General features: G+C 43.2%; 1 protein-coding gene across 2 annotated transcripts; it reads right to left on the minus strand.

Moving 5' to 3' along the window:
• Positions 1-392: 392 nt before the first annotated feature.
• Positions 393-1658, minus strand: LOC103502658 (thioredoxin H1-like). 2 transcript variants are annotated; one of them, XM_017047793.2, is made up of 3 exons: positions 1469-1658; positions 862-984; positions 393-668 (listed from the first exon to the last, which is right to left on the minus strand). In XM_017047793.2, the coding sequence occupies exons 1-3, from the start codon at positions 1553-1555 to the stop codon at positions 549-551; spliced, it is 330 nt and encodes a 109-aa protein (XP_016903282.2). In that variant the 5' UTR covers positions 1556-1658; the 3' UTR covers positions 393-548. The 2 variants fall into 2 exon arrangements, with proteins under 2 accessions (XP_016903282.2, XP_016903281.2); XM_017047792.2 differs by having other exon boundaries at positions 393-680; positions 1469-1656.
• Between the last annotated feature and the right edge of the window lie 23304 nt (positions 1659-24962).

The following is a 24962-nucleotide window of genomic DNA, read 5'->3' on the forward strand; positions in this document are numbered from 1 at the left end:
ATTATTCTCCCTCTACCTCTCGTGGACGTAGCTAACACATTGTTAGTAGTACACATAAATTTGTGTATTGATCATCTATTATTTTATGTTTTTGTATTATATATTTGTCAATTTTGTAACGACGTTTCTCCTACAAATTATTTAGGTAAGTAAATGGATATCCTTTCTCTTGCACATAATTTTCAAAGGTCATTCTAGAGTTTCCTTTTTTATCTTTTGGAAGATGCCACCTTTATTGATGCCTCCCACTTGGTACTTTTGCAAATGAATTGAAGAGCTATTCTCTAACACTTCACAGATACATTTTGGTTTTGTTTTTGTTTTTTTTTCTTAACAAAATATCTTTTTAAAGAAAAAAAATAAAATAAACCTAAACTAGATCCAATCCGAAATCAACTAACAATTCATAGTCGGGCTGAATTCTTATTTTCATTTGTGGATGTCTAAATTTGTAGCATTATTATTGATGGTTGATAAAATCAATCCTTTGTAGTTGTCCCAAAAAAAAAAAAAAAAAAAAAAGTAAAGAAAAGTTGTAGAGTGCTACTTCATGTGGCATGTTTGGATACAGTGCTTTTCAGTACATCCTTCTTTGCACCTTCGAATTTTTCAACCAATCTCCCATTCTTCAAGAAATGATACGAAGGAAGGGCAGCCACTTCAAACTCCTTCGCCACACTCTCCAAAAAGGAGGAAAAAAAAAGTACTTTAGTTTGAGTGACAAAAAAAACCCTAAATCCTGATGATCATAAACTTGCAAAATTGAAGATGGGTTTAGAATGACTTGTGAGTATTAAAATTAATATATATATAAGTATTTGGAAAGTAATTCCAAACATGCTTTGATGGAATAAAACTCACATTCAGTTCATCAATGTCTACTTTCAAAAAAATAACATTGTTCATCTTCTTCGCTAATTCTTCAAGAACACTCGCCATGGCATGACACGGACCACACCATCTTGCAGTAAAATTCACAACAAGCTGTTCATAGAATATAGCTATTGCTTAGATAAACAACGTAACAAAAATTAAGCTAATTCGATTATTGATCATAAGTGTTAGAAATATCTGTCCTTATCTCTATCTCCACCATATATAGTATAATATTATCAAATTTAAAATTTATATTTTACTTGTGAACTTGATTAGATTTTGATTCTCATAAATCGGAACATATATGTTAGAAATAAATAAAATTATATAATTTGTATGAAATATTTTAAAAGTTAAATAATGAAGACTACTTATGTTCAAAATGGTTTATATTATACAAGTATAAGAATATAGCGAAAAAGTTTGTTGTCTCGACCCTATCATCTTAACATAAAGACAATATATAATAAAAGAAAAAAAAATTTGTAGAAGATATTAAAAAAAAGTCGCAAGAAAAAGAAAGAAGTAATAATATATATATATATGTGTGTGTGTGTGTGTGTGTGTGTGACAATAATAATTAATAAAGTACCAGCTTGTTGTATTGTTGGGCTTTGAGGAGTTGTTGGTTCCACGAGGCAAGAGTGTGGCATGTTATAACTTTTCCCATATCTGCCATTTTGATATCTCTGAAATAAGTAAAGGGAAGAATAATAAGGGTTTTAGGAAAAAAGGGTTTGAATTAAGGAGAAATGCGGAACAACTATGAACACAATGCAAAGATGAATGGCTGAATTTATAAGGAAAAGTAAGAATATAATATACAAAATGGGGTAAAGTCTTGTCTTTCTTTTCTTTTTCCTGTATAAAAACACACATATATTTGGTCAACAAAGAATAATATATAGGATAATCTTTTAGTATTATCATTCACAAATCAAAGAATCAGGTACGCATCCATGAAACTAAAGTTCCAACTTCATGGACAATACACTACAAGAAAAACCTCCTATTATGACAGCTAGTTCCATTTTGAATTGATAGGATGGAACAAATAACTGTCATCAAATGTCAAAAAACGGATTTTTGGCGGAAAAAGATGGTAATTTCAGAATGCCCAAATATATGATAGCTATTTGCCGTCATAATATGTAAGGGCATTAAAAAAATTAATTTAATATTTTTATTAAAATAAAAAAAATAAAGAAAAGGCAAAATCCCTCACTTTCCTTCTTCAAGATCCCTCCCTTTCCTTCTTCTCGCACACTCCCCTTTCCTTCTTCAAAATCTCTCCCCTCACAAACGATGAACGACACACAACGAAAACCCCAACCTTAACCCCATTCTTCTCATCTCCACGTCTTTTCTTCTCGGAGACGGAGACCCACGACGAGGAGACCCATATCGTCGCCGGTGAGTTCTTGATCTTTCTTTTTTCGTTTCTTCTTCCTTCGTTTATCTCTTCCCCTGGGTATTTAACTTTCTGCTCTGTTTCTTGTGTTCCCAGTCCCACCTTTTATATTTGGTTCCACTTTGGAAATTTCGCTTTTTCATCCGCACATTCTTTTTGGGATTTGTTTATTTTAGAGATTCCTGATGTTTTTGTTTTGATGTTGTTCTTTTTTATTTCATATGATTTTGTTTTGCATGATTTGGTTCTTCATTAATGGGGTTTCTTTGGAGTATGTGCGATTTCACTTTAAGATTAGAAAATTTTCATCCTCGAAAGTTCTAATCCTCGAATAGCTCGGGGTACTGAGCTCTCATGTCCTTTTCTTTCTCCCACGTGGCCTCTTCCACTCCATGGTTCTGCCAAAGGACTTTGACCAGTGGAATTTCTCGACTACGAAGCTTCTTGACCACCCTTGTCAAGACCTCGACAGGCGGCTCCTCATAGCTCAAGTTCTCGCTGACCTGCAGTGGCTGAAAGAAAGTCCACCACATGCGTCGGGTCTGCGACATACCTCCTCAGCATGGAGACATGGAATACGTCATGCACTGCAGAAAAAGATGGGGGTAGCGCCAAGCGATAAGCCACGGGGCCAATCCGCTCCAGTATCTCAAACGGCCCTACGAAGCGTGGACTCAGCTTCCCCTTCTTCACAAACCTCAGAACACCCTTCATAGGTGCTACCTTCAGAAAGACCATGTCTCCCACTTCAAACTCGAGATCCTTACGTCGTACATCAGCATAACTCTTCTGTCTGCTCTGTGCTGTCAGCATACGAGCTCGGATCTTCTGTATGGCTGCATTGGTAGTCTGCACTAACTCGGGGCCTCGCATCCCCTGCTCTCCAACCTCGCCCCAGCAGACAAGAGATCTACAGCACTTGCCATACAGAGCCTCTAACGGTGCCATACCGATAGTAGCCTGGTAGCTGTTATTATAGGCAAACTCCATCAGATGCAGATGAGAGTCCCAACTTCCTGAAAACTCTAGCACGCAGGCCCGCAGCATGTCTTCCAAAATCTGGTTCAATCTCTCTGTCTGACCATCAGTCTGAGGGTGGAATGCCGTGCTGAAGTCTAACCTCGTACCTAAAGCAAGTTGAAGTCCTTTCCAGAACTTCGATGTGAAACGAGTGTCTCTGTCTGAAATGATGGATACGGGTACTCCATCTAGTCTCACAATCTCTGTCATATATAACTGCCCCCACTTACTGGCAGTGTAAGTTGATTTTCCTGGCACGAAATGGGCCGACTTCGTGAGTCTGTCGACAACAACCCAGATCACTGTATAGCCCTTTAGGGTCTTGGGTAGTCCCGTAATAAAATCCATCGAAACACTCTCCCACTTCCACCCTGGCACACTCAAGGGTTGCAACAACCCGGCTGGACGCTGTCTAGGTGCCTTCACCTGCTGGCACACCAAACACCTACTGACAAAGTCTGCCATTTCCCTCTTCATGTTTCTCCACCAATAGATACTTCTTAAGTCCCGGTACATCTTCGTGCTCCTAGGGTGCATGGTAAACGGGGAACTGTGAGCCTCAAACAAAAGCTCTGTCTTGACTACGCTGTCTTCCGGCACACACAAGCGTCCCTCAAACATAAGGCCATCATTGGAGGATATGGAAAAGTTCCCACTTTGCCCTGTCTCTACCATACGACGCTTCTCGACCAAGTAAGGATCATTCAGCTGGGCAACGATGATCTTTAGCCTCAAGGTTGGCTGAACTGACAACTGAGCCAACTGTGAGATAACCTCCCCTACTAAAACTGCAATCTCGGCTCTATCAAAATCTCTGAGTAAGGGGGTTTGCTTGGTGATCAGCGCTGCTGAATGTGCAACCTTCCTACTCAGCGCGTCAGCCACTACATTTGCTTTACCTGGGTGGTACAGAATCTCGCAGTCATAGTCTTTCACCAACTCGAGCCACCTCCTCTGCCTCATGTTCAACTCCTTCTGAGTGAATAAGTACTTCAGGCTCTTATGGTCAGTGTCAATCTGTATCTTCTCGCCGTACAGGTAGTGCCTCCACATCTTCAGTGCAAAGACCACAGCTGCCAACTCCAAGTCGTGGGTAGGGTAGTTCTGCTCATGAATCTTCAATTGGCGGGAGGCATAAGCAACTACCTTCCCTTGCTGCATCAGGACACACCCCAGTCCCTTCTTGGAGGCATCACTATAGATCACAAAGCTTCCCGACCCATCGGGCACTGTCAGGACTGGTGCAGTCACCAGTTTCTGCTTGAGCTCCTGAAAGCTACTCTCGCATGCTGGGCTCAAGACAAAAGGGGTTCCCTTCTTGGTCAACTAGGTCAACGGGCTGGCTATACGTGAGAAGTCTTCCACGAACCTCCTGTAGTAACCTGCCAAGCCCAGAAAACTTCGAATTTCACTAACTGTGGACGGTCGAGGCCAGTTGGTCACCGCTTCAATCTTTGCTGGATCCACAGAAACTCCCTCGCTGGAAACCACGTGGCCAAGGAACGTCACCTTTCTTAACCAGAATTCACACTTGGAGAACTTGGTATACAACTTGTTGGCTCGAAGAGTCTCCAAAACCTGGTGCAAGTACTCCTCGTTCTCAGCCTCAGTTTTAGAGTAAATCAAGATGTCATCAATGAAGACTATGACGAACGAGTCTAGAAAGTCCTTAAACACCCTGTTCATCAAATCCATGAATACTGCAGGAGCGTTAGTCAAGCCGAAAGACATCACAACGAACTCGTAATGTCCGTACCTCGAACGAAAGGCCGTCTTGCGAATTTCACCGTCCCTAATCCTCAACTGGTGATAGCCTAACCGCAGGTCGATCTTGGAAAAGACAGTGGCTCCCTGCAACTGATCGAACAAGTCATCAATCCTGGGCAAGGGGTAGCGGTTTTTAACTGTCACCTTGTTCAGCTCTCGGTAGTCAATACAAAGGCGCATCGACCCATCCTTCTTCTTCACGAACAACACTGGGGCTCCCCAAGGTGACACACTGGGACGGATGAAACCCTTGTCCAGCAACTCCTGTAACTGGACCTTCAACTCTTTTAGCTCGGCTGGAGCCATTCTGTAAGGGGCCTTCGAGATAGGGGCAGTGCCCGGCTCTAACTCGATGGCGAAGTCTACCTCCCTGGGAGGCGGAAGTCCTGGGAGTTCGTCGAGGAAAACATCAGGGTACTCCCTTACCACTGGTTTGGAAGATAGGGAAACTTCTGGCTCTCTAATATCTACTACGCTTGCCAAGATGCCCCAAGTACCCTGGCTGAGTAGTTTAATAGCCTTCATGGCTGAGATGACCTTGGGTATACATACCATGCCTGCCCCCATAAATTTGAAACTAGTCCCTGAGGGAGGGTTAATGACAACTTCCTTACCAAAACAGTCTATACTTGCATGGTTAGCTGACAGCAATCCATGCCTAAAATCACGTCAAAATCCTGCATGTCTAACACTAGTAAGGTCACGTCTAACATATGATTCGCTATCTCTACCCGACATGCCTTTTTTTTCTTTGGACAACAGGACCTCCCCAGATGGAGTAGAAACAGACAAAACACTACCCAAAGGTTCTACCTCCAAACCCACATGCTGAACGAAAACAGAGGATATAAACGAGTGGGATGACCCAGAGTCAAATAGTACAAAAGCATAATGCCCCAAAATTGAGAGCGTACCTGTCACCACGGTACCAGCTCGCTCGACCTCCTGCCGGGTAGTGGCAAAAACTCTCCCCTGCTGGGAAGCAGAAGGCTGGGGCGGTGTCGTCTCAAAGGGTTTCCGAGGACACGCGTCAGCAGTGTGCCCCGGCTGTCTGCACCTGAAGCAGACTCCACTGCCAGCCAAGCAACGACCTCCGTCGACTCTCCCACAGGTAGTACAAGCGGGTAGCTCTCTCAGAGTCCTCCCGGCTACTGCAAGCTCCCGTCGGTGTCTTTGAAAGACACCTCCTGACCAAAGAGTTCGCTGCGATATTACGTCAGGCTGCGTCTCCACCTTTCTCTTCTGTCCCAAGGCTGACCCTCTGTCGGTAGCCTTAGACGAATCAGCTCTCTCATGGAGGCTCAAATCCAGTGCTATACGTAGTGCATCAGCATGAGTGGCTGGCCGGAGAGCTCGGACAATGCCCTGAAGGTCTAGCCTGAGTCCCCTAACGAATTTCTCCGTCCTGGCAGCCTCATCCCTTACCACATCGGGAGCAAAACGGGACAACATGTCGAACTCGGCGTCGTACTGCTCCACAGTCATATCGCCTTGCTCCAAGTTTAGGAACTCTTGCAGCTTGGCGTGCTTCACGTTGGCAGAGAAGAACTTAGCATAGAAGTTCTCCTTGAACTGCTCCCAAGTTATCTTGCTGACGTCGCCCCCCAGCATTCTCTCAGCAGTCTCCCACCAGGCGGTGCCCCTATCCTCCAAGAAGAAGACTGCACACTGCACCTTCTGGTCTTCTGGGCACTTCATGTACCGGAAGATAGTCTCTATTGACGTCAACCACATTTGGGCCTTTGTGGGGTTGTCCATGGATCCATCGAAGGTCTTAGGATTATACTTCCTAAAGTCTCGTAAGTGTTTAGCCCGACCGACAGTTGAACTGGTACGGGTTGAGCTTCCTCAGGGGCTGGAGGAACGACGGTCTGGGCCTTAACAGGGGCGGCTGGTTCTGCTGGGCGGCGAGGAAAGGCGCCAAAGCAGTTTGCAGCATGTCCTGATAACGCTGCTCCATCGCGGCGAGATCTTCCTGGGTGACTGGTGCGTTAGGGTCGACCATCGGCACAGTAGGTTGCGCCTCCGGCTGGCCACGACCGGCTCCTCTGCCTCCCCTACCACCTCCTCGGCGTGCACCTCTACGTGGCGGTATTCTCCCTAAAATTCACCAACAAAACTTTTCACCACAAGGACTTAACACACCTATCTCTAGGTCTAGTCTATTCAGGCAAAATTGTAATCTTAGCATTAGCAAGGCTTTAGACATACCTGGCGAGTGCCGAAGGACCGTATAGCCATAGGGTGAAGTAAAACCAAAACAAGACAATAACTTACATCGTGGGTCAGTCTACAGAACCTAAAACACTGTGCTCTGATACCAACTGTAAGAACCCAACTCCTTATACTGAGTCGAAGTCATTACTAAATATAGGACAAGTGGTTTAGATCAAAAATTTAGCAAAAACGCATAAGGTTTTAGAATTTTATTTATGAAAATCCAAACAAAGTAACATGCAAAAATGATATTTCGTTCTAAAGTCCTACTCGGGCCCTATCTACTTTAAAAAAATGGTAAATAGTGAAGAATACTCAAACTCAGGTACTAAAGTCAAAAACAAGAATAAGCGGAAGCAGAAATCCCTATGGCTCGCCACGGTCACTTCTGGTCGCTCGCCAGCTTGCCTTTGCCCTTACCTCGTCCTCTACTTGAAAACATGACATGGAAAGCGTGAGTATAAAATACTCAGTAAGGGACCCACTACTAGTCCAGTAGGTGCCTGTTAGCTTCCTATCAGAGTCCTGTAACTGGTACCCAATCTCTGGCACGTTCCCGAACACGTGCATCATGCGCTCCCGTGGGAACGTAACTCTGGTCTTCGGTGTCCCGGGGGACACCTAGGACAATCGAGATGCGAGGACCCCGTCGAGTCACTCGAGTCATATCTATATCCATGCTAGACTGGTGTCCCGTCGGACCGCACAGTCTTAAATAGGTGGTGATCCCGAAGGACACCCATGCAGGTACGACTCTAATAGGTTAAGCTAACAGGTACTCTAATCACAGCATACATACACATGGCATCATCATATAATCATAACAGATAAATCATCATTTCACTCTCCATCTCAACATCCGTCGTACAGCCATAACAGTTCTCGTCATCACAACATCATGCTATAATATAACCATATCATCAATCGCATCATACTATCATTAATTTCATGCATCGTACAGTCTAGTCCTCAACTTGCACAATTGAAGGTATACGTGACCTCATAATTCCAAACATGGAGCTAGTAGTAGAAGTCTCTTACCTGGAGATTTACTTGGCGAGTTCTAACCGCGAGGCAAGTGTGCTTTCCAAGCAACAAGGTCCTAACTGTTTAATACGCCAAAATTCGTAATTAAGTCACCAACGACTAACGGTTCAAAACTCAGTGAAATGACTTACCCTAGAAAGAGGTTGCAAAGCTGAGCCCCTACTGAAGAAATCCCACGCTGCAGCAGTTACTTGGTCCAAGACGTCCCTTAAGGAAAATAATTTAATTTAATTCCAAATTAAATTATTTAGTGTCCAAATACATTGAGTCTTATTGGGTAATGCCAAAATAATTAATTTAATTACCAAAAATTGGATGGGAGGAGCCAAATTAGTCTTGGCGGCTCGGCTGGAAAAAGGACAGGGACCGGCTCGGCTTGGAGGTTGAAGACCAGCTCGGCTCGCGGCGCAGACAGGCGCGGCTCGTGGTGCAGACAGGCGCGGCTCGGCTCAGCACAGAGGCTACGTACGTGCGGCTCGCACGCGGGCGCTGCTCGGCTCACAGGTACACGCGGCTTGAGTTTCGGGTCGGAGGCGCGCGGCGCGGGCTGGGCATCGGGTTGGAGGCACGCATCGGTTCGGGTCGCGGAGTGGGCTTTCAGCCGGGTCAGATCTTCGCGCGCGAGGCGCTAACTTCCGAATTTCGGACGGCGCGACGGCTGCGGGTGGTCCGGCTACACCGCGGCTTCGCTCGGCGACGGCTGTAGACGGACGCTTTGACTGCGCTGCGTCGGATCGAAGCGGCGCGACGCAGCTGGCTGACCGATCGGCTGCGAATCGCGAAGGGTGACGCGGGCTCAGCTTCGGACGACGGCTGCGAGAGATGGGCTGTGCCGGCGGACGTTCGGCGTGCGCGGATCGGCTTGGGCGGATCTTTCGACGCGGCTGGAAGTTCGGCGACGGCTCGGGTGGACTGTAGACTCGGCTGCGCTGCTGAACAGAGAGGGGAAGGCTTGGGGGCTCGAGTTCGCGGCGGCGGCGGTGGCGGCGTGCGGCGGCTAGGGTTTTATTATTAATTTTTTTTCTCCCTTTTTCTCTTTTCTTTTCCCCTCTTTCTTTCTTTGATTTATCTCTTCTTCTTTACGCACGAGACCCAAGGCTTTTATAAAACAATATCTCGTTTTCTTTTCCTTTAAATAACCCAAACCTACCATCTCCTCTCTCTCTCCAAATCTCACCAAAATCAACTAACCCTCCTTTCAATTAGCAATAATTCACTAAATAATTTCTAAATACTAAAATAAGTAAAATAATAGAAAAATACTCAATAACAAAAAAAATGGAAAATCCCAACTTTAATAAACCGGAAAATTCAAAATGATAAGGTTCTCCCAATAATTTGAATTTTCCAAGACCATACATAAATATTAATAGTAAAATGAACAAAAACGAGTTTGTTGGGGCGTTACAGTTTGACTCCTACCCTATTTTTGACATTATTTTTTAAAAATGCATTATTCAAAAAAATATTCCCAAATTTTTTTACTTATTTTCCCAAATTAAATATTACATAAATATAGAAATAGATATATATAATATTTAAATTTAAAAATAAATAACTTGTGGGGCCCACATATTAAATAATAAATAGATAAATATATATTACATGTGGGACCCACGTATTAAATACTAAATAAATAAATAAATATGTATATTGAATATCTTTGAATTAAAAAAAGAAGGGAGTGGGGTCCACGCATTTAAGTCGTGGATCCCGCCTACGATTTCCTAGCAAAGTCGGAGTACACGACTTCCACAAAACCACTCTATTTTTGTCAATAGTTTGCCTCCCACCCTATTTTTGACATTACTTTTTTGAAATGCATTATTAAAAAAAAATTATATTTCTTATTTAAAGAAAAGAAAAAAGAATAAAACCTAAACTAGATCCAACCCCAAATTATGTCTAAACTTGTAGCATTATTATTGATGATTGATAAAATCAATCCTTTGTAGTTGTCCCGAAAAAAAAAAAGAAAAAAGCAAAGAAAAGTAAACCCTTTTGTAAAGTGCTACTTCATGTAGCATGTTTGGATACAGTGCTTTTAAGTAGATCGATACATGGACGCTGCAATTTTTCAACCAAACTCCCATCCTTGAAGAATAGATATGAAGGAATGTCATTCACTTCAAACTCCTCCACCACACTCTTCAAAAAGGAGAAAGAAAAAAAACTTAGTTTTGAGTGACAGAAAAAAAAAAATCCTAAAATCCTGATCATAAACATAAACAAAATCTACTGAAGATGGGTTTAGAATGACTTGTAAAGTGTTTAAAATAATATATATGTATGTACATATATATATATATATATACATATATGTATACATATATATACATATATACATATGTATATGTGTATATATATATTTGAAGTATTTGAAAAGTAATTCAAACATGCCTTGATGGAATAAAAGTTACATTCAGTTCACCAATGTCTGCTTTCGAAAAAATAACATTTTTCATCTTCTTTGCTAATCCTTCGAAAACACGATCCATGGCAGGAAACGAATACCATTTTGCAGTAAAGTTCACGACAAGCTGTCCATAGAATATAGCTATTGCTTAGCTTAACAACGTAACAAAAGTTAAGCTAATTTGGTTATTGCTTAGCTTAACATGTTTATTGATGATATATGCAAGATATAATTTATGAGTAATTTCGAGGTTCGAAAGGATAGTTGTTTCGGTTTTAGAAAGAGTTTATGAAAGCATGCGTTTGATGAGAATATTTTAAAGTGAGAAAACCATATTTACTCTATATACCGAGTTCTCAACGATCAAAGTGCATAGAGTTTCAAGGGTATGGGGCTATGCAAACCACTTAGCCGCTACCATATATGAATAGCTCTTTGCTACCTTGACCGAGTTCAAGCATGACATCATCATGACCGAGTTCAGATATGATATAATCACGATTGAGTTTCAGGCACAGTAGGTTGAGCTAGTTACTATCGTGATCAAGTTTCTAAGGTATAGAACTAACAGAGACAAAGAAATAGAGATTTGTTTTAGGTAATAAAAGAGATTCTAAATGATAGAGAAAGATATTTCCAACAGTGGAAAGAGTTTTAATATTTTATGTTTATATTACGTTTTATGAATCATTTATGAAAAAGACTAAAGTTTACTTATTTTAAAACTATGTTTTATAAAACTGTCATTCACTGGGATATTTAGCTCACATTTTTCAAATGTTTTCCCATTTTCCAAAAAGAGTTCATGATTATTCAGAGCCTCCCATTTGCTGTGCAAAGTTGTTGATAGTTTTGCTACTATTGGTCAGTACTTAGGTTCACTTTTGTGTTGTTTCAATTGTTTTGTTTCTGTTTGGTTTAAAAGTGTAGCCTATAATCAATGGTGTTTAGCCTTAACCTATTTTGAGGTTGTGTAATAAAGTTTGTTTAATGTATGTCTATCGTGTTTTTCCGCTGCATAAGTTTAAATTTATTTAGGTTGTTTAGCATTGCAAAATGTTTAGTATTCAAGGTCATTGATGTTGTTTCAGAAGGAAAGTGACATCGATTGACATCACGCCATCTCTCGGTTGAGAGTAGGTGAACCGAGAGGGGTGTGACATAAACATAAAAGATTGTAAAAACTGTTTAAAACATGAACAGCAAAAAAAAAAGTTTAATTCGAGCCCCTATATCAAACAAAAAAAAAGTATAAGTTCAAAAGTTTTTGTGTTTTGAGTCACCCAGAAACATACAATCATTCTAAACATAAATCTTATTTTAGTCATCAAAACTCAAAAAAAATAAAAAACAATAAAACAAAAAGTGGAAGAGTTTTTGAAAGGTTCCTATATGGTGATCACGAGTCCTTGTCCGTCGTCGGTCTACGTTTCATACTAGTTTTGCCTAAAAAAGTAAAACATGGAAAGGTTGACTATAAAAAGTCAATCTCAATCCAGTGAGTCATCAATACATCCAGGTCTCATACGATTTATCTCATACCTCATACAATTCATCTCAATTTAATTTGGAGTTACTAGAAATCTCTTACCTTAAGTTACCTATTTTCCTTGATTGAACTAAAGTCCAAATGAAACAACCTAATCATAGATAGAAAAATCAAACACTTTCGCAAACAAATTCATCCATTTAATTCACCAATTCTACAAACATACCCAAGTAATGGAGAATTGAACTCCAAATAAAACTTGTCATGAACTCCAAAAATTCAAGCGTCACCTCTCTAAACACACCTTCACGGATAATATTGCACCCAACAATTAATCCAACATTAATATAGTGAGGAAGCAAACAATCGCAAAAACTCACGATTTCACCCTTACCACAAAACCCACAATTTCACGACAAGGTAGAGGCAGCGACTAAGATTGAGTGCGGCCATTCGATGGCTGTCGAAGACAGTGATCTGAGCAGCCCGAGATGAAGCTGTCTATGGTCGGGATCATTTGTAGACGGAGCTTGAAGCTCGACTTTAGAGTGCGGAGAGGCAAAGACAGAGAGACGAACGGTCGAAACTCTCCGACTGGGACGCACGGTTGGAAATGAAGAGATTTCAACTTCAGACGCGACGGAAGGAGCTTCGTGGATGGCGGACATAGTGTTAGAGAAATTTTAGACACTATAAGGATATAGAAGTAGAAATTCAGCAGGCCAGGCCAGAAAAATTTCTCTTTTTTTCATATGAGAATAATCAATTAAAATGCCTTATTAAAGGCTTACAAAAATCTGACACTTACTAAAAATAATAAACACGTTCTTACACCACTTACCCACTAACTTAACAACCCACTAACTTAACCTGTTAACGGAAAAATAAATTAAAAAACATTAATTTAAATAATCACGTAATTTGAATAAGTCTTTAATACTCCCTCTTGATTCAAATTTGCTAATACCTACCATAGGTCTAAAGTAACAGAACTTCTCCTTTGATAAAGATTTTGTGAGAATGTCAGCCCACTGCTTATGTGTGCTGCAATATGACATAGAAACTTCTTCCTTTGCAACCAAATCACGAATAAAATGAAAGCGAATATCAATGTGCTTTGTCCGGCTATGAAATGTCAAATTTTTCGTCATTGAGATCGTTGCTTTGTTGTCGCAGAATATCACAGTTGCTCCCTCTTTCTCATGTTGGAGTTCTGTTAGCATTCTTCGCAACCAAATTGCCTGACATGCTGCTGAAGTTGCTACAACATATTCTGCTTCCAAAGATGATAAAGCAACAATTGCTTGTTTCTTCGAGCTCCAAGTAATAACTCCTGACCCTAACAACCACCAATGATCCCTTTAGTCATAAGTGGTAATTAACTTTGCAGTTTAACTTAGGTAAGGTAATGCATATAGAGTTATACATATAATTTCATGAGAGCGTACCTGACGAGTGGCAAGGATCGTTTTAGCCATAAGGACACAGAACACAGACTCACATTATAAGTCAGCCTACAGAACCTGAAACTTAGGCTCTGATACCAACTGTAACGACCCAACTTTCTGGACTAAGCTAAGGTCACTACTCAGTGCTAAGACTCGACCACAAAACACAAAAATCATAACGGACCGGTTACGATTCATTAAAACGTTAGAAATATTACAAAAACAGTTTTGGGCCCTATTTTAAATCACAGTCACAAAATTTTCAAATAAAATACTCAGGTCATCAATTTCAAATCACAAAACCAAATATTCTGACAGAATACATCAGCGGAAGCATAAGGAAAACCAGACGCGTCCATATGGCCTTCACGCATCCTTCCTGCCTCTCATCGGTCTGCCCCTCGCTGTACCCTTACCTGAAAAGTTAAAGAAGAGAAAAGGGGTGAGTATTAATATACCACGTAAGGGACCCACTACTGGAACCGTTAGGGAACAAGAGTTAACTTCCTATTCAGGGGTACCCTACATAACAGTCTAATAGTTCCGTAGAACGCACATATCAGTCTCGTGATCCCGAAGGATACACCTATAAGTCTAGTGATCCCGAGGGATGCACATATCAGTCTAGTGCTCTCGAAGGATGCACATATCAGTCTAGTGCTCCCGAAGGATGCACATATCAGTCTAGTGCTCTCGAAGGATGCACATATCAGTTTAGTGCTCCCGAAGGATGCACATATCAGTCTAGTGCTCCCGAAGGATGCACATATTCGTAAGGTACACTACCCCATAGATGAAGCTAACCATTACCCCTCAGTCCATACTAAACCGTCTACAACAGTCATACCCCAACAACACTCATATTACAATTTCGCCATAGGCCTCGCGAGTCAGATAATATAGATTTAGACAACTACATCCTCGGTAGTTATATGCGTCTCCGCTTCACACACCATTGTGATATCCCTAGATACAGTCAACTAGTCAATCAACACCGGACTCGCCGTCTTTCCATGACCAGACTCCATGACCAAAATCCAGACAAAAGACTACCACGTACCTAACCGTAAAATTTTAAGGCCCATCGACATACCATTCCAATCCACAACGTAGCCCATTGACATAACTACAATATACCGAACATCCGACATCGGTGCCTATCCGCACCCAATTCCTTACACACGATGGCACACAAGCTACAACTAACGGTCGCGTTACCTTTACATCAGACAAGAACATAGCAACGATACTTAAAGTCAAACACACATGCATTTATTCAGTACAGTTATTAACGTGTAATCCCCTGTGGATTACTACGTTTCCAGCCTCGCTCCGAGGTCCAGTAGTAGGAAAACCCTTACCTGATACTCGGTTATGCCCCTCGATCGAGTCCACGCTCAACGGATCCACCTAAACGAAAACACGAAGGTTTTAATCGATGATACTAGTAGAAGTCATTTTAAATGGTCCTAAGAAACATCCGTTGACTTACCCAAGGAAAGGAAAGCTATCTCCAAACAAGCCTGCCGCAGAACCCGAGAATTTGAGCGTCAACTGCCTAATACCTTCAAGGAACGAAAGGTAGGACCAAGTCTTACTCCAATATTCAAACTCGAAACGGTTATAGCAACATTGGGTAAATTACATAAAATCATCCTTACCGAAGACTCACCGTGACCCGAAGTAGAGGAAGGAAGGCTTAGGTGGCTCGGTGAACAGGGAGCTCGGCTTGGCTTGGAGGTGATCGGCTCGGCTCAACTCGGCTCGCGGCTTGGATCGCTGCTCGACTCAGCTCGGTCCTCGGCTCGGCTCGGATCACTGCTCGGCTCGGCTCGGTCCTTGGCTCGGCTCGCGGCTCGCAGCTCGGCTCGGATCGCTGCTCGTGGCTCGGCTCGGCTCGGTTTAGCTCGTGACTCGCGGCTTGACTTGGTTTTTGGCTCGGATATGGATGGTGGCTCGGCTAGCTCGGGTCAAGTCGGGTTTGCAGCACGAAACGGGGCAACCACGAGCGGCAGATCTCCGACGTTCGACGACCGTGATGAATCGCAGCTTGGAGGCGTTCGACGACCGGCCCTGCTTCAACGCGGCGGACGACCGAAGGAGGGGCGCACGCCGGTGGCTGGCGTCGTGAGCCCGAGAGGAGATCAGAAATGGACGGGGCCGCGACGGTCGGACGTTGAAGCTGGAAAGTTTCGACGATGTAGACGGAGACGGACGACCACCACAGAGACGGAGATGGAGACGGAGACGCGACGGAGGAGAAGAGACGAAGGCGGCCGGTGGTATTCGTCGGGTGAAGGACGGAGAGGGAGAAGGCGCTGAAAAACGGCTGCGGCGGCGCAAGGAAGAAGACGAACGGGATGAAGGGGGGTGTCGCACGCCTTTACGGTTTTTTTTTAAAAAAATATTATTATATATATATATATTAAATAAAAATAGTAATAATATAAAATAAAATATTAATATTAAGAATTATAATAATATTAAATAATAATATTAATATTAATATTAAATAATAATAGAAGTATTAATATTAAATTATAATGATAATAATAACTAATAATAATAATATAATTAATATTATATTATTATTTTATCATTTTACAAAATTTAAATTTCCGAAAGATTACATAAAATGATAAAAAAAATTTACCTCGAAAATTCAGGGCGTTACATTCTTCCCTCCTTAGGGAACTTTCGTCCTCGAAAGTTTTATTCCTCGAACAGTTCGGGGTAACGGGACCTCATGTCATCTTCTCGCTCCCATGTAGCCTCTTCCACCCAGTGATTCCGCCATAAGACTTTAACCAAAGGAATTTCTTTATTCCTCAACGTTTTCACCTCTCTAGCCAGCACCTCTACGGGTTGTTCAGTATAACTCAAGTTTTCATCAATCTCTAGTGGCTCGTAATCCACTACATGGGATGGATCTGGCACGTACTTCCTCAACATAGAAACATGAAACACATCATGAACTGTCGAGAGTGATGGTGGCAACGCCAAGCGATAAGCTACAGGGCCAATCCGCTCCAGAATCTCAAACGGCCCAACAAAACGGGGACTCAGCTTTCCCCTCCTTTCAAATCGTAAGACACCTCTCATAGGTGCTACCTTTAAGAACACCTTGTCCCCTACCTCAAACTCAAGATCCTTCAGCCTCACATCTGCATAACTCTTCTGCCTACTCTGAGCGGTATGCATGCGTGATCTAATCTTCTATATCGCTTCGTTAGTAGACTGAACTAACTCAAGACCCATCAATCTCTGCTCACCCACCTCACCCCAACAAACCGGGGATCTACAACATTTGCCGTACAAGCCCTCAAATGGCCCCATGCCAATAGTAGCCTGATAACTGTTATTATAAGCAAATTCCATCAAATGCAAGTGGAAGAACCAGCTACCTTGAAATTCCAATGCACACGCTCGCAACATATCCTCTAAAACTTGGTTCAGGCGCTCAGTCTGACCGTCAGTCTGTGGATGGAAAGCGGTACTAAAGTCTAACCTCGTGCCCATAGCAGTCTGCAAACCCTTCCAGAATTTAGAAGTGAAACGAGCATCTCTATCAGAAACAATCGACATTGGCACTCCATGTAATCTCACTATCTCAGACATGTACAGCTGTGCCCACTTACTAGCAGTATAGGTGGATTTACCTGGAACGAAGTGCGCTGATTTGGTAAGTCTGTCCACCACAACCCAAATCACTGTAAAACCCCTCAGAGTTCTCGACAGTCCTGTAATGAAATCCATGGACACGTTTTTGCACTTCCATTCCGGTATGCTCAAGGGTTGTAATAAACCCGCTGGTTTCTGCCTTGGTGCCTTAACCTGCTGACACACCAAGCATCTACTAACAAAATCTGCTACCTCCCTCTTCATGTTACGCCACCAATAAACCCACTTCAGGTCCTGATACATCTTCGTACTACCTGGGTGCATGGAAAATGGGGAACTGTGAGCCTCAGATAATAATTCTGTCTTAACCGCACTATCTGACGGCACACAGAGGCGTCTCTCAAACAAAAGTCCACCATCAGAGGATATGGAGAACTCAACCGCTTGCCCTGCCTCTGCTAGGCCACGTTTCTAAACCAAATAAGGATCATTACTCTGAGCATCAATGATCCTTTGCCTCAAGGTCGGCTGTACCGTCAACTGGGCTAACTGTGTAGTGACTGCCCCACTGACACTGCAATCTCAGCCCGCTCAAGATCTCGATGCAATGGGGCCTGTCGGGTAATAAGTGCTGCTGAATGTGATACCTTTCTACTAAGAGCATCAGCTACCACATTTGCCTTGCCTGGATGATACAGTATCTCACAATCGTAATCCTTCACTAACTCAAGCCATCTTCGCTGTCTCATATTCAATTCCTTCTGAGTAAAGAAGTATTTCAAGCTCTTATGATCCGTGAAGATCTGTATCTTTTCACCATATAAATAATGCCTCCATATTTTCAAAGCAAAAACCACTACTACCAACTCTAAATCATGTGTAGGGTAGTTCTGCTCATGACTCTTCAACTGACGAGAAGCATAAGCGACCACCTTACCTTGTTGCATCAAAACACAACCCAAACCCTTCTTGGAAGCATCACTATAAATCACAAAACTGCCGGAACCATCAGGTACAGTAAGAACCGGCGCGGTAACTAGCTTCTGTTTAAGGTTCTGGAAACTGTCCTCACATGTCTTGCTCCAAACAAAAGGAGCTCCCTTCCTGGTGAACTGAGTAAGAGGAGTAGCTATACGAGAAAAGTTCTCCACAAACCGTCGATAATAACCTGCTAAACCCAGAAAGCTATGAACCTCACTGACTATGGAAGGTCGGGTCCAACTGGTGACTGCCTCTATCTTAGCTGGATCCACAGAGACTCCAGCCTTAGAAACCACGTGGCCCAGAAAGGACACCTGCTTCAGCCAAAACTCGTATTTCGAGAACTTTGCATACAACTTATTATCCCGAAGTGTTTGCAAAAATATACGTAAATGTTCCTCATGTTCGGCCTCCGTCTTGGAGTATATCAAGATATCATCAATAAACACGATCACAAAAGCATCTAGGAACTCCCTAAACACTCTGTTCATCAAGTCCATAAACACTGCCGGAGCGTTCGTCAAACCAAAAGACATCACAATAAACTCGTAGTGTCCATATCTGGAACGAAATGCTGTCTTCGGTAAATCACCATCCTTAATCCTCAGCTGATGATATCCCGACCGAAGATCAATATTAGAGAACACTGTGGCTCCCTGTAACTGGTCAAATAGATCGTCGATCCTGGGCAAGGGATATCTGTTCTTAACGGTCACCTTGTTCAACTCCCTATAGTCAATGCATAGACGCATCGATCCATCCTTCTTCTTAACAAATAAAACTGGCGCACCCCAAGGTGACACGCTCGGTCGAATGAATCCCTTATCAAGCAATTCTTGTAACTGCACCTTCAGTTCTTTCAGCTCTGCGGGGGCCATTCTGTAAGGGGCTCTGGATATAGGAACCGTGCCCGGCTCCAACTCTATGGCAAACTCAACCTCTCTGTGAGGAGGTAACCCTGGAAGTTCTTCACGAAAGACATCCGGATAGTCCCTCACCACCGGTTCTGATGACAGGGATACATCGACCTCTCTAGTATCCACCACGCTCGCTAAGATACCCCAAGTACCCTGACTGAGCAGTTTACTAGCCCTGATGGCTGAGATTACCTGAGGCAACGACCTTGACCCTTCTCCCTTAAATTTAAAACTGGCCATCGAGGGAGGGTTAAACGCTACCTCCTTACGGGAACAATCTATGCTGGCGTGGTTAGCGGCCAACCAATCCATACCCAGGATTACATCAAAGTTGAGCATGTCTAGGACTAACAGCGTTACTTCAATCACATGGCCTGCTATCTCAATCTGGCATACTTTCACCTTTTCCTTCGACAACATACACTCCCCGGAAGGAGTAGATACTGATAGAACATGGTGTAAGGGCTCTACCTCTAAGCGGGCATGCAACACAAATGCGGAAGAGATAAAAGAATGTGACGATCCCGAATCAAACAAAACTAAGGCGTAATGCCCCAATACTGGAAGCGTACCTGTCACCACCGTGCCTGCCCTCTCAGCCTCAGTCTTGTTGGTAGCAAAGACTATACCCTGATGTGGAGCACCTGCTCCCTGATTCTGCGCGTTTCCCGTAAGTCTCATCGGGCATCTGTTAGCTGTATGCCCCTCTTGCCTACACTTAAAGCAAGTCCTGGTTCCAAATAAACAACGGCCCAGATGGTGCTTCCCACAAGTGGCACACAATGGCTTCCCCCTGGCAGCTTCCCCTGCCTCAAAAGGTTTCTGCTGGAAGCGGCGAAACTCACCACCGGGTCTGAAGTTCCGCTGTGGCACTGGAATAGGATACTGCTCAGCCTTCCTTTTCTGTCCCGAGGTCGAACCTCTACCTGCGACCTTCGACGAGTTAGCCCTCTCCTGTAAACTGAGGTCCACTGCCAGGTGCAGTGCATCGGCATGTGTAGCGGGTCGGAAAGCTCGAACCAAACCCTGAATGTCCAGTCGGAGGCCTCTAACAAACTTATCAGCTCTGGCCGCCTCGATCGCTATCATCTCGAGAGCGAAGCGGGATAACATGTCAAACTCCGCATCATACTGCTCAACTGTCATGTCACCCTGCTCTAAGTTCAGGAACTCCTGCCGCTTGGCATCTCTCAAACTAGCAGAGAAGAATTTCGTATAGAAACTCTCCTTGAACTGTTGCCACGTGATCTGACTCACATCACCACCTAGCATCCTCTCTGTAGTCTCCCACCATGCAGTACCTCTGTCTGTCAACATGAAAACAGCACACTGAACTTTCTGATCCTTAGAGCACTTCATGTATCGGAATATAGTCTCCAAAGACGATAACCACAGCTGAGCCCTGGTGGGGTCCTTCAAAGACCCATCGAACGTCGTGGGATTATACTTCCTGAAATCCCTCAAGTGCTTGGCCCATGCTGACAACTGATCCGACACAACCTGGGGCGCAACTGGTACTGGAGGTGGAGCTGGAGCAGGAGCTGGCGCTGGAGCTGGCGGGGTAGGCTGCTGCTGCTCCCGCATATGCATAATCAAATCCCTAAACCTCTGCTCCATGGCAGCTAGGTCCGCATGAGTAACTGGCGCAGCCGGGTCAGTGGCTTGGGCTACACGCTGCACCTCAGGTTGAACACGTTCTGCTCCCCTTCCTCGGCCTCCTCGGCCACCCCTACGTGCACCTCTCCTTGGCGGCATTTCCCTAACAACCACCAATGATCCCTTTAGTCATAAGTGGTAATTAACTTCGCAGTTTAACTTAGGTAAGGTAATGCATATAGAGTTATACATATAATTTCATGAGAGCGTACCTGACGAGTGGCAAGGATCGTTTTAGCCATAAGGACACAGAACACAGACTCACATTATAAGTCAGCCTACACAACCTGAAACTTAGGCTCTGATACCAACTGTAACGGCCCAACTTTCCGGACTAAGCTAAGGTCACTACTCAGTGCTAAGACTCGACCACAAAACACAAAAATCATAACGGACCGGTTACGATTCATTAAAACGTTAGAAATATTACAAAAACAGTTTCGGGCCCTATTTTAAATCACAGTCACAAAAGTTTCAAATAAAATACTCAGGTCATCAATTTCAAATCACAAAACCAAATATTCTGACAGAATACATCAGCGGAAGCATAAGGAAAACCAGACGCATCCATATGGCCTTCACGCATCCTTCCTGCCTCTAGTCGGTCTGCCCCTCGCTGTACCCTTACCTGAAAAGTTAAAGAAGAGAAAAGGGGTGAGTATTAATATACCCAGTAAGGGACCCACTACTGGGCCCGTTAGGGAACAAGAGTTAACTTCCTATTTAGGGGTACCCTACATAACAGTCTAATGGTTCCGTAGAACGCACATATCAGTCTCGTGATCCCGAAGGATACACCTATCAGTCTAGTGATCCCGAGGGATGCACATATCAGTCTAGTGCTCTCGAAGGATGCACATATCATTCTAGTACTCCCGAAGGATGCACATATCAGTCTAGTGCTCTCGAAGGATGCACATATCAGTTTAGTGCTCCCGAAGGATGCACATATCAGTCTAGTGCTCCCGAAGGATGCACATATCAGTCTAGTGCTCCCGAAGGATGCACATATCCGTAAGGTACACTACCCCATAGATGAAGCTAACCATTACCCCTCAGTCCATACTAAACCGTCTACAACAGTCATACCCCAACAACACTCATATTACAATTTCGCCATAGGCCTCGCCAGTCAGATAATATAGATTTAGACAACTACATCCTCGGTAGTTATATGCGTCTCCGCTTCACACACCATTGTGATATCCCTAGATACAGTCAACTAGTCAATCAACACCGGACTCGCCGTCCTTCCATGACCAGACTCCATGACCAAAATCCAGACAAAAGACTACCACGTACCTAACCGTAAAATTTTAAGGCCCATCGACATACCATTCCAATCCACAACGTAGCCCATTGACATAACTACAATATACCGAACATCCGGCATCGGTGCCTATCCGCACCCAATTCCTTAAACACGATGGCGCACAAGCTACAACTAACGGTCGCGTTACCTTTACATCAGACAAGAACATAGCAACGATACTTAAAGTCAAACACACATGCATTTATTCAGTACAGTTATTAACGTGTAATCCCCTGTGGATTACTACGTTTCCAGCCTCGCTCCGAGGTCCAGTAGTAGGAAAACCCTTACCTGATACTCGGTTATGCCCCTCGATCGAGTCCACGCTCAACGGATCCACCTAAACGAAAACACGAAGGTTTTAATCGATGATACTAGTAGAAGTCATTTTAAATGGTCCTAAGCAACATCCGTTGACTTACCCAAGGACAGGAAAGCTATCTCCAAACAAGCCTGCCGCAGAACCCGAGAATTTGAGCGTCAACTACCTAATACCTTCAAGGAACGAAAGGTAGGACCAAGTCTTACTCCAATATTCAAACTCGAAATGGTTATAGCAACATTGGGTAAATTACATAAAATCATCCTTACCGAAGACACACCGTGACCCGAAGTGGAGGAAGGAAGGCTTAGGTGGCTCGGTGAACAGGGAGCTCGGCTTGGCTTGGAGGTGATCGGCTCGGCTCGGCTCGCGACTTGGGTTGGCCGGCTCGCGGCTCGGCTCGGCTTGGATCGCTGCTCGGCTTGGCTCGGCTTAGCTCGTGACTCGCGGCTCGACTTGGTTTTTGGCTCGGATGTGGATGGTGGCTCGGCTAGCTCGAGTCGGGTAGGGTTTGCAGCGTGAAACGGGGGCAACGACGAGCTGTGGATCTCCGACGTTCGACGACCGTGATGAATCGCAGCTTTGAGGCGTTCGACGACCGTGATGAATCGCAGCTTGGAGGCGTTCGACGACCGGCCCTGCTTCAACGCGGCGGACGACCGAAGGAGGAGCGCACGCCGGTGGCTGGCGTCGTGAGCCCGAGAGGAGATCAGAAATGGACGGGGCCGCGGCGATCGGACGTTGAAGCTGGAAAGTTTCGACGATGTAGACGGAGACGGACGACCACCACAGAGACGAAGATGGAGACGGAGACGCGACGAAGGAGAAGAGACGAAGGCGGCCGGCGGTATTCGTCGGGTGAAGGACGGAGAGGGAGAAGGTGCTGAAAAACGGCTGCGGCGGCGCAAGGAAGAAGACGAAGGGGATGAAGGGGGGGTGTCGCGCGCCTTTAGGGTTTTTTTTTATAAAAATATTATTATATATATATATATTAAATAAAAATAATAATAATTTATAATAAAATATTAATATTAATAATTATAATAATATTAAATAATAATATTAATATTAATATTAAATAATAATATTAATATTAATATTAAATAATAATAGAAGTATTAATATTAAATTATAATGATAATAATAACTAATAATAATAATATAATTAATATTATATTATTATTTTATCATTTTACAAAATTTAAATTTCCGAAAGATTACATAAAATGATAAAAAAAAATTACCTCGAAAATTCAGGGCGTTACACACTTCGCTTATCATCCAGCAATGTAATACCATATTCTATAGTTCCAGCAATGTAACGCATAACTCGCTTTGTTGCTCTGAAATGATCCCTTGAAGGACATTGCATAAACCTGGAAATCACACCAATAGAATACGAAATATCGGGACGGGTATGAGTTAGATAAATCAAGCCTCCAACAAGGCTTCTAAACCGCTGCGCATCGGCCATCTCTGTACCATCATTTTGTTGCAGCTTCTCATTCACATTCATTTGTGTAGTTGCTGGCTTGTAATTGATCATACCAAAGTTTTTTTAGAAGATCCTTGGCATACTTCTTTTGTGAGATAAATATCCCACCATCAGTTTGATAAACTTCAAAACCAAGAAAGAAATGTAGCAAACCTAAATCTGTCATCTCAAATTTATTCTTCATATGTGATTTGAACTCATCAACAAGAGATTTAGATGAACTAGTATAAATGATATCATCAACATAAAGACAAACAATGATGAAATCATTTTTACCTCCCTTTTTCACGTACAAGGTAGGCTCATTTGTACTCCTTTTGAATCCATTTTGCTGAAAATATTCGTCGATTTTACTATACCACGTTCGAGGAGCTTGTTTGAACCCATACAACGCCTTTGTTAATTTGTACACCTTTTCTTCACTGTCCTTTTTAACAAAACCTTCTGGTTGTTCAACATAGATTTCTTCTTGCAGTTCTACATTAAGAAAGGCTGATTTGACATCAAATTGATAGAACGACCATTATTGTTGGCTGCCAATGCTAGAACAAACCTTACAGTTTCGAAACGAGCTATAGGAGAGAAAGTTTCCTCAAAATCAATACCATGTTGCTGTGCATATCCTTTTGCCACAAGACAAGCTTTGTGCTTCTCTAAACTCCCACCTGCAGCAAATTTCGTCTTATACACTCACTTCAAGTCAATTGCATTTTTTTGCTTCTGGTAAGTCTACCATTTTCCATGTTCCTTTCTTCTCAATAGCTGTCATTTCTTCCTTCATTGTTTGTTGCCATTCTTCTTTGATTGCTACCTCATCATAACACACTGGGTCATAAACCATAAGAGCAAATTGAGAAGAATTATAGATATCTTCCATGGACCGAAACCTCTGAGATGGTAGTTCATTTGATGTTTCATCATTACTTAATGGAGAATGGTAACTTTGTGGTGTTGATGGAGCAGTCGA

Source organism: Cucumis melo, chromosome 10, assembly GCF_025177605.1.
Source record: "Cucumis melo cultivar AY chromosome 10, USDA_Cmelo_AY_1.0, whole genome shotgun sequence".
In the NCBI taxonomy this organism is placed as follows: Eukaryota; Viridiplantae; Streptophyta; class Magnoliopsida; order Cucurbitales; family Cucurbitaceae; genus Cucumis; species Cucumis melo.

Excerpts from the sequence above, each read along its gene's own strand:
- LOC103502658 (XM_017047792.2), bottom strand. The coding sequence starts at position 1,555 with ATGGCAGATATGGGAAAAGTTATAACATGCCACACTCTTGCCTCGTGG. Across the intron at positions 985-1,468 it reads CCCAACAATACAACAAGCTG|CTTGTTGTGAATTTTACTGC; the intron begins GTACTTTATTAA and ends TTCTATGAACAG. Across the intron at positions 681-861 it reads TAGACATTGATGAACTGAAT|AGTGTGGCGAAGGAGTTTGA; the intron begins GTGAGTTTTATT and ends TCCTTTTTGGAG.